Below are 13,779 nucleotides of genomic sequence, written 5' to 3'. Positions count from 1 at the left end.
AACCGCCAGGTGTTGAAGTAACCATCAGGTGTTGTAGTAACCACCAGGTATCAGCACCATTACAAACCCAGGTGTTGAAGTAAATTCCAGGTTTGCAGCACCATTACAAACCCAGGTGTTGTAGTAACCACCAGGTATCAGCACCATTACAAACACAGGTGTTGAAGTAATCACCAGGTATCAGCACCATTACAAACCCAGGTGTTGAAGTAACCACCAGGTGTTGAAGTAACCAACCAGGTGTTGTAGTAACCACCAGGTGGCAGCACCATTAACCATTAACCAAAAACCAGCCTGAAACTCTTTCTAAAGACTATTGACATCTAGTGGAAGCCCTAAGAACTGCAATTTGGGAGGACTTGGTCTTATAATTATAGTACTAGCCGTTGAAAATAGTGGTAAGCCAAATAGTTTTTTGGGGGGGATGTTTGTCCTCTGGGTATCGCCTGCCATATCAGTTCTGTTATACTCACATACATCAGTTTAACAGTTTCAGAAACTTTAGAGTGTTTTCTATCTAAATCTACCAATTATATGCGCATCCTAGCTTCTGGACCTGAGTAACAGGTAGTTTACTTTGGGCATGCTTTTCATCCGGATGTGAAAATACTGCCCCCTATTCCAAAGAAGTTGTAACATGCTACTTCTCTCCCTCCCTCCTCTCCAGGTTCAGCCAAAGAGTGTGATCCCAGCCAGCCTCCTCCCCAGCCACAGCCCTGTGTCTCTCCCTAGGGAGCAGCCAGCCAGCCTCCTCCTCAGCCACAGCCCTGTGTCTCTCCCTCAGGAGCAGCCAGCCAGCCAGAAACAGTCATCCTGTCAGGCCCTCAGTCTCCTCAACCTCCAGAGAGCTACCGCTGTAGTCAGCCCTAAGAGCCACGCCCACAGTTTTAACCACACCCACAGCTCTAGCCACACCCTCACACAGAGCCACACCCTCGGCCCGGCCCTGCCTACAGCCAACAGCACGTTCAGTCCAGAACGTCTCTCCATAGGCCAGGGAGACACAGCCACCTTCACAACCTCCTCACCCCCACCCCTGGCCCAGGCCCTGGTCTCTCCCCTGGCCCAGACCCTGGCCTCTCCCCTGGCCCAGACCCTGGTCTCCCCCCTGGCCCAGACCCTGGTCTCTCCCCTGGCCCAGACCCTGGCCTCTCCCCTGGCCCAGACCCTGGTCTCCCCCCTGGCCCAGACCCTGGTCTCTCCCCTGGCCCAGACCCTGGTCTCTCCCCTGGCCCAGACCCTGGTCTCTCCCCTGGCCCAGACCCTGGTCTCTCCCCTGGCCCAGACCCAGTCTCTCTCCCCGGCCCAGACCCAGTCTCTCTCCCCGACCCAGACCCACTCTCTCTCCCCGGCCCAGACCCAGTCTCTCTCCCCGGCCCAGACCCAGTCTCTCTCCCCGGCCCAGACCCAGTCTCTCTCCCCGGCCCTAGCCTGGCCGGGAGGCATCTCCCCCACCTCTACCAGCAGCATCAGCCCAACAGCCATCTCAGCCTCAGTTGCCCCCGGTGTGACCTTCTCCATCATCTCTGCCTCGCCGCCTGCCGACACCGGGAACAACAGGGTGTGGACCATCAGTGAGGCAGTCAAGGTCCAGCCGCTGGTCTTCAACACTGACAATAAGGTTAAAGACTGTCCTTGTCCAACACATCCTTCTGTCAGTCCTACCAGCCCTACTGACTGTCTCTGGCAGCATGGTCTCTACAATCACACACGTCATGCTGATCTAACTATTCTGTAGAGGTGGGGGAGGCCTCCTTACAGGCATCATTACAGGCCTCATTATAGGCATCATTACAGGCCTCATTATAGGCATCAATACAGGCATCATTACAGGCATCATTATAGGCATCATTACAGACATCAATACAGGCATCATTACAGACATCATTAAGGCATCATTACAGGCCTCATTACATGCATCATTATAAGGCATCATTACAGGCATCATTATAGGCATCATTATAGGTCTCATTATAGGCATCATTACAGGCATCATTACAGGCATCATTACAGACATCAATACAGGCCTCATTACAGGCATCATTACAGGCATCATTACAGACATCAATACAGGCATCATTACAGACATCATTAAGGCATCATTACAGGCCTCATTACAGGCATCATTATAGGCATCATTATAGGTCTCATTATAGGCATCAATACAGGCATCACTACAGGCATCATTACAGGCATCAATACATGCATCATTACAGGCATCATTACAGGCCTCATTACAGGCATCAATACAGGCATCATTACAGGCATCATTACAGGCATCACTAAAGGCATCATTACAGGCATCATTACAGGCATCATTACAGGCATCACTACAGGCATCATTACAGACATCAATACAGGCATCAATACAGGCATCAAATACAGGCCTCATTACAGGCATCATTACAGACATCAATACAGGTATCAAATACAGGCATCATTACATGCATCATTACAGGCATCACTACAGGCATCAACTACAATCATCACTACAGGCATCATTACAGGCATCATTACAGGTCTCATTATAGGCATCATTACAGGCATCATTACAGGCATCAATGCAGGCATCATTACAGTTATCATTACAGGCATCATTACAGGAATCAATACAGGCATCAATACAGGCATCATTAAAGGCATCATTACAGGCATCATTACAGGCATCAATACAGGCATCATTACAGGCATTATTACAGGCATCAATACAGGCATCATTACAGGCATTATTACAGGCATCAATACAGGCATCAATACAGGCATCATTACAGCCATCACTACAGGCATCATTACAGACATCAATACAGGCATCATTACAGGAATCAATACAGGCATCATCACAGGCATCATAACAAGTAGAGTTGTGTGATTTAATTCTTAATATAAATCAATCACAATCAATTGTTTACCTTCCCTTCGCACTAAATAGTTATTAGAACCAACAGCCAATTAACTGACTAACGCTTAACGCTGTCCCCGCCTGCATGCGTGCGTGCGTGCGTGCGTGCGTGTGTGTGTGTGTGTGTGTGTGTGCGTGCGTGCGGTGTGTTTTCCCAGTTGAAAATAATCCAGCCGGAGGCAGAGACCCCCAGCTCCTCCCAGGACTCCCCAGGAGGACCCCAGGGGGCCGACAGCCCCTCACAGGAGATCCCCTCCATCACCTCGACCACCAACCCCTCCACCTCTCCCTCCTCTACACCAGCCAAGAAGAAGAAGAAGGATGAGGACCCAGAGGTAAAAACACAATCCTAAATAATTATACATCAATAACAAGAACACAAACCATGTTGTAATAGAGGATAAACAAAAGCCTGTTTTTTTAAATAGTATTCTATTACATAAATAAGGATTTAAAGCCAATAAAACATTATCATTTATCTAAGGCACACACTGACTATAAGGGTCTCAGGTATGGTGCTACTGCAGGGTTCTCTGGTATGGTGCTACTGCAGGGTTCTCTGGTATGGTGCTACTGCAGGATTCTCTGGTATGGTGCTACTGCAGGGTTCTCTGGTATGGTGCTACTGCAGGATTCTCTGGTATGGTGCTACTGCAGGGTTCTCTGGTATGGTGCTACTGCTGACTATCAGGGTCTCTGATGGTGCTACTGCTGACTATCAGGGTCTCTGATGGTGCTACTGCTGACTATCAGGGTCTCTGGTATGGTGCTACTGCTGACTATCATGTTCTCTGGTATGGTGCTACTGCTGACTATCAGGTTCTCCGGTATGGTGCTACTGCTGACTATCAGGGTCTCTGGTATGCTGCTACTGCTGACTATCAGGGTCTCTGGTTTGGTGCTACTGCTGACTATCAGGGTCTCTGGTTTGGTGCTACTGCTGACTATCAGGGTCTATGGTATGGTGTTACTGCTGACTATAAGGGTCTCTGATATGGTGCTACTGCTGGCTATAAGGGTCTCTGATATGGTGCTACTGCTGACTATGAGGTTCTCTGGTATGATGCTACTGCTGACTATCAGGGTCTCTGGTTTGGTGCTACTGCTGACTATAAGGGTCTCAGGTAGGGTGCTACTGCTGACTATCAGGGTCTCAGGTATGGTGCTACTGCTGACTATCAGGGTCTCTGGTTTGGTGCTACTGCTGACTATCAGGGTCTCTGATATGGTGCTACTGCTGACTATAAGGGTCTCAGGTAGGGTGCTACTGCTGACTATCAGGGTCTCTGGTATGGTGCTACTGCTGACTATCAGGGTCTCTGATTTGGTGCTACTGCTGACTATCAGGTTCTCTGGTATGGTGCTACTGGTGACTATCAGGGTCTCTGGTATGGTGCTACTGCTGACTATCAGGGGTCCTGATATGGTGCTACTGCTGACTATCAGGGTCTCTGGTATGGTGCTACTGCTGACTATCAGGGTCTCAGGTTTGGTGCTACTGCTGACTATCAGGGACTCTGGTATGGTGCTACTGCTGACTATCAGGGTCTCTGATGGTGCTACTGCTGACTATCAGGGTCTCTGGTTTGGTGTTACTGCTGGCTATAAGGGTCTCTGATATGGTGCTACTGCTGGCTATAAGGGTCTCTGATATGGTGCTACTGCTGACTATCAGGGTCTATGGTATGGTGCTACTGCAGGGTTCTCTGATGGTGCTACTGCTGACTATCAGGGTCTATGGTATGGTGCTACTGCAGGGTTCTCCGGTATGGTGCTACTGCTGACTATCAGGTTCTCTGATATGGTGCTACTGCTGACTATCAGGGACTCTGGTATGGTGCTACTGCTGACTATCAGGGTCTCAGGTATGGTGCTACTGCTGACTATCAGGGTCTCTGATGGTGCTACTGCTGACTATCAGGGACTCTGGTATGGTGCTACTGCTGACTATCAGGGTCTCAGGTATGGTGCTACTGCTGACTATCAGGGTCTCTGGTTTGGTGCTACTGCTGACTATCAGGGTCTCTGATGGTGCTACTGCTGACTATCAGGGTCTCTGGTTTGGTGCTACTGCTGACTATCAGGGTCTCTGGTATGGTGCTACTGCTGACTATCAGGGTCTCTGGTATGGTGCTACTGCTGACTATCAGGGTCTCTGGTATGGTGCTACTGCTGACTATCAGGGACTCTGGTATGGTGCTACTGCTGACTATCAGGGTCTCAGGTAGGGCGCTACTGCTGACTATCAGGGACTCTGGTATGGTGCTACTGCTGACTATCAGGGTCTCTGGTTTGGTGCTACTGCTGACTATCAGGGTCTCTGATATGGTGCTACTGCTGACTATAAGGGTCTCAGGTAGGGTGCTACTGCTGACTATCAGGGTCTCTGGTATGGTGCTACTGCTGACTATCAGGGTCTCTGATTTGGTGCTACTGCTGACTATCAGGTTCTCTGGTATGGTGCTACTGGTGACTATCAGGGTCTCTGGTATGGTGCTACTGCTGACTATCAGGGGTCCTGATATGGTGCTACTGCTGACTATAAGGGTCTCAGGTTTGGTGCTACTGCTGACTATCAGGGTCTCAGGTATGGTGCTACTGCTGGCTATCAGGGTCTCTGATGGTGCTACTGCTGACTATCAGGGTCTCTGGTATGGTGCTACTGCTGACTATCAGGGACTCTGGTTTGGTGCTACTGCTGACTATCAGGGACTCTGGTATGGTGCTACTGCTGACTATCAGGGTCTCTGGTATGCTGCTACTGCTGACTATCAGGGTCTCTGGTTTGGTGCTACTGCTGACTATCAGGGTCTCTGGTTTGGTGCTACTGCTGACTATCAGGGTCTCTGATGGTGCTACTGCTGACTATCAGGGACTCTGGTTTGGTGCTACTGCTGACTATCAGGGACTCTGGTTTGGTGCTACTGCTGACTATCAGGGTCTCTGGTATGGTGCTACTGCTGACTATCAGGGTCTCTGGTTTGGTGCTACTGCTGACTATCAGGGTCTCTGATGGTGCTACTGCTGACTATCAGGGACTCTGGTTTGGTGCTACTGCTGACTATCAGGGTCTCTGGTATGGTGCTACTGCTGACTATCAGGGACTCTGGTTTGGTGCTACTGCTGACTATCAGGGTCTCTGGTTTGGTGCTACTGCTGACTATCAGGGTCTCTGGTTTGGTGCTACTGCTGACTATCAGGGTCTCTGATGGTGCTACTGCTGACTATCAGGTTCTCTGGTATGGTGCTACTGCTGACTATCAGGGTCTCTGATATGGTGCTACTGCTGACTATCAGGGTCTCTGGTTTGGTGCTACTGCTGACTATCAGGGTCTCTGGTATGGTGCTACTGCTGACTATCAGGGTCTCAGGTAGGGTGCTACTGCTGGCTATCAGGTTCTCTGATGGTGCTACTGCAGGGTTCTCTGGTGTGGTGCTACTGCTGACTATGAGGTTCTCTGGTATGGTGCTACTGCTGACTATCAGGGTCTCTGGTATGGTGCTACTGCTGACTATCAGGGTCTCTGGTATGGTGCTACTGCTGACTATCAGGGTCTCTGGTATGGTGCTACTGCTGACTATCAGGGTCTCTGGTATGGTGCTACTGCTGACTAGCAGGTTCTCTGATGGTGCTACTGCTGGCTATCAGGTTCTCTGATGGTGCTACTGCAGGGTTCTCTGGTATGGTGCTACTGCTGACTATGAGGTTCTCTGGTATGGTGCTACTGCTGACTATCAGGGTCTCTGATATGGTTCTACTGCTGACTATCAGGTTCTCCGGTATGGTGCTACTGCTGATTATAATGGTCTCTGGTATGGTGCTACTGCTGACTATGATGTTCTCTGGTATGGTGCTACTGCTGACTATCATGTTCTCTGATGGTGCTACTGCTGGCTATCAGGTTCTCTGATGGTGCTACTACTGACTATCAGGGTCTCTGGTATGATGCTACTGCTGACTATCAGGGTCTCTGGTATGGTGCTACTGCTGACTATCAGGCTCTCTGGTATGGTGCTACTGCTGACTAGCAGGTTCTCTAATATGGTGCTACTGTTGACTATCAGGGTCTCTGGTATGGTGCTACTGCTGACTATCATGTTCTCCGGTATGGTGCTACTGCTGACTATCAGGGTCTCTGATATGGTGCTACTGCTGACTATCAGGTTCTCTGGTATGGTGCTACTGCTGACTATCAGGGTCTCTGATATGGTGCTACTGCTGACTATCAGGGTCTCTGATATGGTGCTACTGCTGACTATCAGGGTCTCTGGTATGGTGCTACTGCTGACTATCAGGGTCTCTGATGGTGCTACTGCTGACTATCAGGGACTCTGGTATGGTGCTACTGCTGACTATCAGGTTCTCTGATATGGTGCTACTGCTGACTATCAGGGTCTCTGATATGGTGCTACTGCTGACTATCAGGTTCTCCGGTATGGTGCTACTGCTGACTATCATGTTCTCTGGTATGGTGCTACTGCTGACTATCAGGGTCTCTGGTATGGTGCTACTGCTGACTATCAGGGTCTCTGGTTTGGTGCTACTGCTGACTATCAGGGTCTCAGGTATGGTGCTACTGCTGACTATCAGGGTCTCTGGTATGGTGCTACTGCTGACTATCATGTTCTCCGGTATGGTGCTACTGCTGACTCAGAGCTGAAGCAGATGTCTATCTATCTGATCACTGTAACTCTGATTGGTTTATCCATCGAATTATTCGGTTAGATAATCCCAGATAATCCTGACTCAGCCTTCCTTTCCCTTGAAACCCCTCTAACCCTCTCCCCCCTCTATCCCCCGTCCCCCTCTCCCCCCTCTATCCCTCATCCCCCTCTCTCCCCTCTATCCCTGGTCCCCCTCTATCCCTCGTCCCCCTCTCCCCCCTCTATCCCTGGTCTCCCTCTATCCCTCATCCCCCTCTCCCCCCTCTGTCCCTGGTAAGTAACTATGAGAGTGATTCACTATGGATTGACTGATTCAACAAGCAGTGTCTAATGAGAGTGATTCACTATGGACTGACTGATTCAACAAGCAGTGACTAATGAGAATGATTCACTATGGATTGACTGATTCAACAAGCAGTAACTAATGAGAGTGATTCACTATGGATTGACTGATTCAACAAGCAGTAACTAATGAGAGTGATTCACTATGGATTGACTGATTCAACAAGCAGTAACTAATGAGAGTGATTCACTATGGATTGACTGATTCAACAAGCAGTAACTAATGAGAGTGATTCACTACGGACTGATTGATTCAACAAGCAGTAACTAATGAGAGTGATTCACTACGGACTGACTGATTCAACAAGCAGTAACTAATGAGAGTGATTCACTATGGATTGACTGATTCAACAAGCAGTAACTAATGAGAGTGATTCACTACGGACTGATTGATTCAACAAGCAGTAACTAATGAGAGTGATTCACTATGGATTGACTGATTCAGAGATGGATCACGTGACATGGAACACAGGAGTCACTGGGGGAGACATCACAACGGTTCCCTTACTTCTAAGTGTTGCTGTTGCTAGGAAACCACACGTACTAGCCCTGCTCTCACCCTGCCCACCTCTACCTGGAGTACTTGAGGGAGAAAACAAGCCTATGACACCCGAGTAGTAGAACATTCCAGACATTGTAGAGGAGAGTGAGAGTGGCAGGGTGAAAGAGAGTTTTTGGATAATGAGAGAGAAAGACTAATGAGAGAGAGAGGGAGGGGAGGGGAGGGGAGGGAGATAGACCCAGACAGGGAGGGAGGGAGGGAATCTCTGAGGGTTCTCCAGCTGGAGAATAGAGGAGACAGATTATATTCCAGTTGAAATGCCTCCCACAGTGGGGCTGGAATGGTAATACTATACACTACCTTGTTATCAATCTATATGATATAACTGTTCCCTCTCCACCTGTATGGTATTCATATGGGTGTCACACTGTAACGTGTCCCCTCTCCACCTGTATGGTAGTCATATAGGTGTCACACTGTAACATGTCCCCTCTCCACCTGTATGGTATTCATATTGGTGTCACACTGTAACATGTCCCCTCTCCACCTGTATGGTATTCATATCGGTGTCACACTGTAACATGTCCCCTCTCCACCTGTATGGTATTCATATTGGTGTCACACTGTAACATGTCGCCTCTCCACCTGTATGGTATTCATATGGGTGTCACACTCTAACATGTCCCCTCTCCACCTGTATGGTATTCATATGGGTGTCACACTGTAACATGTCCCCTCTCCACCTGTATGGTATTCATATTGGTGTCACACTGTAACATGTCCCCTCTCCACCTGTATGGTATTCATATGGGTGTCACACTCTAACATGTCCCCTCTCCACCTGTATGTTATTCATATGGGTGTCACACTCTAACATGTCCCCTCTCCACCTGTATGGTATTCATATGGGTGTCACACTGTAACATGTCCCCTCTCCACCTGTATGGTATTCATATGGGTGTCACACTCTAACGTGTCCCCTCTCCCCTACAGAAAATGTCCTTCATGGTGGCTCTTGGCCTGGTCACTACAGAGACACTGGAAGGTGAGTTCTTCCTCTGACACTAATTGAATTAAACTCACCAGACTTCAACAAGGCATTGGCACATCTTTGCTGTCTTGTGGCAGGTGGTAACAATGAGAGAACTTGAATGAATGGAGAAATCCACACACTGCTCTGGCTAGTATCACTGTTTTTACCCACACAGAGAATGAACAGAGAAATCCACACACTGCTCTGGCTAGTATCACTGTTTTTACCCACACAGAGAATGAACAGAGAAACCCACACACTGCTCTGGCTAGTATCACTGTTTTTACCCACACAGAGAATGAACAGAGAAACCCACACACTGCTCTGGCTAGTATCACTGTTTTTACCCACACAGAGAATAAACAGAGAAACCCACACACTGCTCTGGCTAGTATCACTGTTTTTACCCACACAGAGAATGAATGGAGAAACCCACACACTGCTCTGGCTAGTATCACTGTTTTACCCACACAGAGAATGAACAGAGAAACCCACACACTGCTCTGGCTAGTATCACTGTTTTTACCCACACAGAGAATGAACAGAGAAACCCACACACTGCTCTGGCTAGTATCACTGTTTTTACCCACACAGAGAATGAAGAGAGAAACCCACACACTGCTATGGCTAGTATCACTGTTTTTACCCACACAGAGAATAAACAGAGAAACCCACACACTGCTCTGGCTAGTATCACTGTTTTTACCCACACAGAGAATGAATGGAGAAACCCACACACTGCTCTGGCTAGTATCACTGTTTTACCCACACAGAGAATGAACAGAGAAACCCACACACTGCTCTGGCTAGTATCACTGTTTTTACCCACACAGAGAATGAACAGAGAAACCCACACACTGCTCTGGCTAGTATCACTGTTTTTACCCACACAGAGAATGAACAGAGAAACCCACACACTGCTCTGGCTAGTATCACTGTTTTTACCCACACAGAGAATGAACAGAGAAACCCACACACTGCTCTGGCTAGTATCACTGTTTTACCCACACAGAGAATAAACAGAGAAACCCACACACTGCTCTGGCTAGTATCACTGTTTTTACCCACACAGAGAATGAACAGAGAAACCCACACACTGCTCTGGCTAGTATCACTGTTTTTACCCACACAGAGAATGAACAGAGAAACCCACACACTGCTCTGGCTAGTATCACTGTTTTACCCACACAGAGAATGAACAGAGAAACCCACACACTGCTCTGGCTAGTATCACTGTTTTTACCCACACAGAGAATGAACAGAGAAACCCACACACTGCTCTGGCTAGTATCACTGTGTTAAAACTTGTTCATCCACACATCAGCGGCATATATATATTTTACCTGTACTGGCTACTGTCTACCTGTCTGTATGTCCAATCTAGCTGTACCGGCTGTGTCTACCTGTCTGTCTGTCCCATCTAGCTGTACTGTCTGTCTGTCTGTCCCAAATACCTGTACCGGCTGTGTCTACCTGTCTGTCTGTCCCATCTAGCTGTACCGGCTGTGTCTACCTGTCTGTCCCATCTAGCTGTACTGGCTGTGTCTACCTGTCTGTCCCATCTAGCTGTACTGGCTGTGTCTACCTGTCTGTCCCATCTAGCTGTACTGGCTGTGTCTACCTGTCCCATCTATCTGTACTGGCTGTGTCTACCTGTCTGTCCCATCTAGCTGTACCGGCTGTGTCTACCTGTCTGTCTGACCCATCTAGCTGTACCGGCTGTGTCTACCTGTCTGTCTGACCCATCTAGCTGTACTGGCTGTGTCTACCTGTCTGTATGTCCCATCTAGCTGTACCGGCTGTGTCTACCTGTCTGTCCCATCTAGCTGTACTGGCTGTGTCTACCTGTCTGTCCCATCTAGCTGTACTGGCTGTGTCTACCTGTCTGACCCATCTAGCTGTACTGGCTGTGTCTACCTGTCTGACCCATCTAGCTGTACCGGCTGTGTCTACCTGTCCCATCTAGCTGTACTGGCTGTGTCTTCCTGTCTGTCCCATCTAGCTGTACCGGCTGTGTGTATCTAAGCCTCTGTAACATAAGCCTGTGTTCCTCTACCATGGCAGAGATCCAGACCAAGAGACAGGAGAGGAAGAGGCGGAGCACAGCCAACCCAGCCTACAGCGGCCTGGTCCAACCAGAGGTACCCTTTTTGTCTGGTTCAAAGAGCTGCAATAGTTGACAAAATGTCATCTGAAAGTAGGTCAGAGCTGTTCAGGAGAGATATGTGTGTTTGAAATGTGTAAGAGATGTTAGAGATACAGTATGTAACATTTATGTTAATTAAGATGTAGAGTAGTCCTGGTTTAAATAAGGGTCGATGTCCGTGCTGAAATCTTAATTAGCAGAATTTTAACAATTCCCCACAGAAATCTGTCAGTTTAAGCTAGATATAGCTGTGGTAGAGGTGAGACTCTCACAGACACGTAGATGTCAGTTGTTTTTCTCTAAGACGCCCACAGGCCTCACTAGACTCGTCTGAAGGTCTCTGGTGGGTTCAGTTTAGACAGGCCTTAGTCTCTGATGGGTTCAGTTTAGACAGGCCTTAGTCTCTGATGGGTTCAGTTTAGACAGGCCTTAGTCTCTGATGGGTTCAGTTTAGACAGGCCTTAGTCTCTGATGGCCTTAGTCTCTGATGGGTTCAGTTTAGACAGGCCTTAGTCTCTGATGGGTTCAGTTTAGACAGGCCTTAGTCTCTGATGGGTTCAGTTTCGACAGGCCTTAGTCTCTGATGGGTTCAGTTTCGACAGGCCTTAGTCTCTGATGGGTTCAGTTTAGACAGGCCTTAGTCTCTGATGGGTTCAGTTTCGACAGGCCTTAGTCTCTGATGGGTTCAGTGATGTTTAGCTGCACTTTGTCTCATGTCTGTTGGAGCTGGTGCCTTGTGCTTTCCCCAGAACGTCATACATGATGTTCAGTTACCCTGCCCCAAAACGTGTGCCGCAATCTTTCTACTAAAGTGCTTTCCGTGTAACTTGGGAGAATTCAGTGAATGCTGATGAGGGTCGATAAGCAGAGCTAGAATTCCTGTTTTATCTGAGGTGAGCGAAGTAAACATTTTCTCTGTCTCTGTTTCTCACTTTCTACCTTCCAGCGTAAACGCCTTGCATCAAATTACCTGAACGACCCACTCTTCCTGTCAGTGAGAGGTAAAACACATGTATACCAGCCCATCAACACAACTAGACAGGACTGGTATAACACATGTATACCAGCCCATCAACACAACTAGACAGGACTGGTAACACACATTTATACTGACCCCATCAACACAACTAGACAGGACTGGTAACACACATTTATACTGACCCATCAACACAACTAGACAGGACTGGTAACACAGATGTATACCAGCCCATCAACACAACTAGACAGGACTGGTAACACAGATGTGTACTGACCCATCAACACAACTAGACAGGACTGGTAACACAGATGTATACCAGCCCATCAACACAACTAGACAGGACTGGTAACACACATGTATACCAGCCCATCAACACAACTAGACAGGACTGGTAACACAGATGTGTACTGACCCATCAACACAACTAGACAGGACTGGTAACACAGATGTATACCAGCCCATCAACACAACTAGACAGGACTGGTAACACACATGTATACTGACCCATCAACACAACTAGACAGGACTGGTAAAACACATTTATACTGACCCCATCAACACAACTAGACAGGACTGGTAACACAGATGTATACCAGCCCATCAACACAACTAGACAGGACTGGTAACACAGATGTGTCATGACCCATCAATAAATTGCACATCTATAAACATTATAGCTGGACTTTGTGGTTGATCAGAAAGAGGTCCAGGCCACAGAGCTTGTACTGAAATTACAGTGTATCCTACTAGACTAGAGCATGGACTGTAATTACACTGTATCCTACTAGACTAGAGCATGGACTGTAATCACACTGTATCCTACTAGACTAGAGCATGGACTGTAATCACACTGTATCCTACTAGACTAGAGCATGGACTGTAATTACACTGTATCCTACTAGACTAGAGCATGGACTGTAATCACACTGTACCCTACTAGACTAGAGCATGGACTGTAATTACAGTGTATCCTACTAGACTAGAGCATGGACTGTAATTACAGTGTATCCTACTAGACTAGAGCATGGACTGTAATTACACTGTATCCTACTAGACTAGAGCATGGACTGTAATTACACTGTATCCTATTAGACTAGAGCATGGACTGTAATTACACTGTATCCTACTAGACTAGAGCATGGACTGTAATCACACTGTACCCTACCAGACTAGAGCATGGACTGTAATTACAAAGTATCCTACTAGACTAGAG

The 13,779-nt window shown here is 47.9% G+C and overlaps 1 protein-coding gene across 5 annotated transcripts in view; it reads left to right on the top strand.

Moving 5' to 3' along the window:
• Window positions 1-13,779, top strand: part of LOC118936572 (PHD finger protein 21B-like) — a 177,776-nt gene that overhangs the window by 144,949 nt on the left and 19,048 nt on the right. For all 5 annotated transcript variants that reach the window (XM_036956720.1, XM_036956717.1, XM_036956719.1 and 2 more), the window contains 5 exons: window positions 668-1,621; window positions 3,058-3,234; window positions 9,402-9,453; window positions 11,506-11,582; window positions 12,534-12,588. In XM_036956720.1, coding sequence (XP_036812615.1) covers window positions 668-1,621; window positions 3,058-3,234; window positions 9,402-9,453; window positions 11,506-11,582; window positions 12,534-12,588 — 1,315 coding nt within the window. The remainder of the gene's footprint in view (window positions 1-667; window positions 1,622-3,057; window positions 3,235-9,401; window positions 9,454-11,505; window positions 11,583-12,533; window positions 12,589-13,779) is intronic.

This window comes from Oncorhynchus mykiss, chromosome 21, assembly GCF_013265735.2.
Source record: "Oncorhynchus mykiss isolate Arlee chromosome 21, USDA_OmykA_1.1, whole genome shotgun sequence".
Taxonomy (NCBI): Eukaryota; Metazoa; Chordata; class Actinopteri; order Salmoniformes; family Salmonidae; genus Oncorhynchus; species Oncorhynchus mykiss.
Note: the sequence above shows the minus strand (reverse complement) of the source record. Positions and strands in the feature narration are given on the sequence as shown.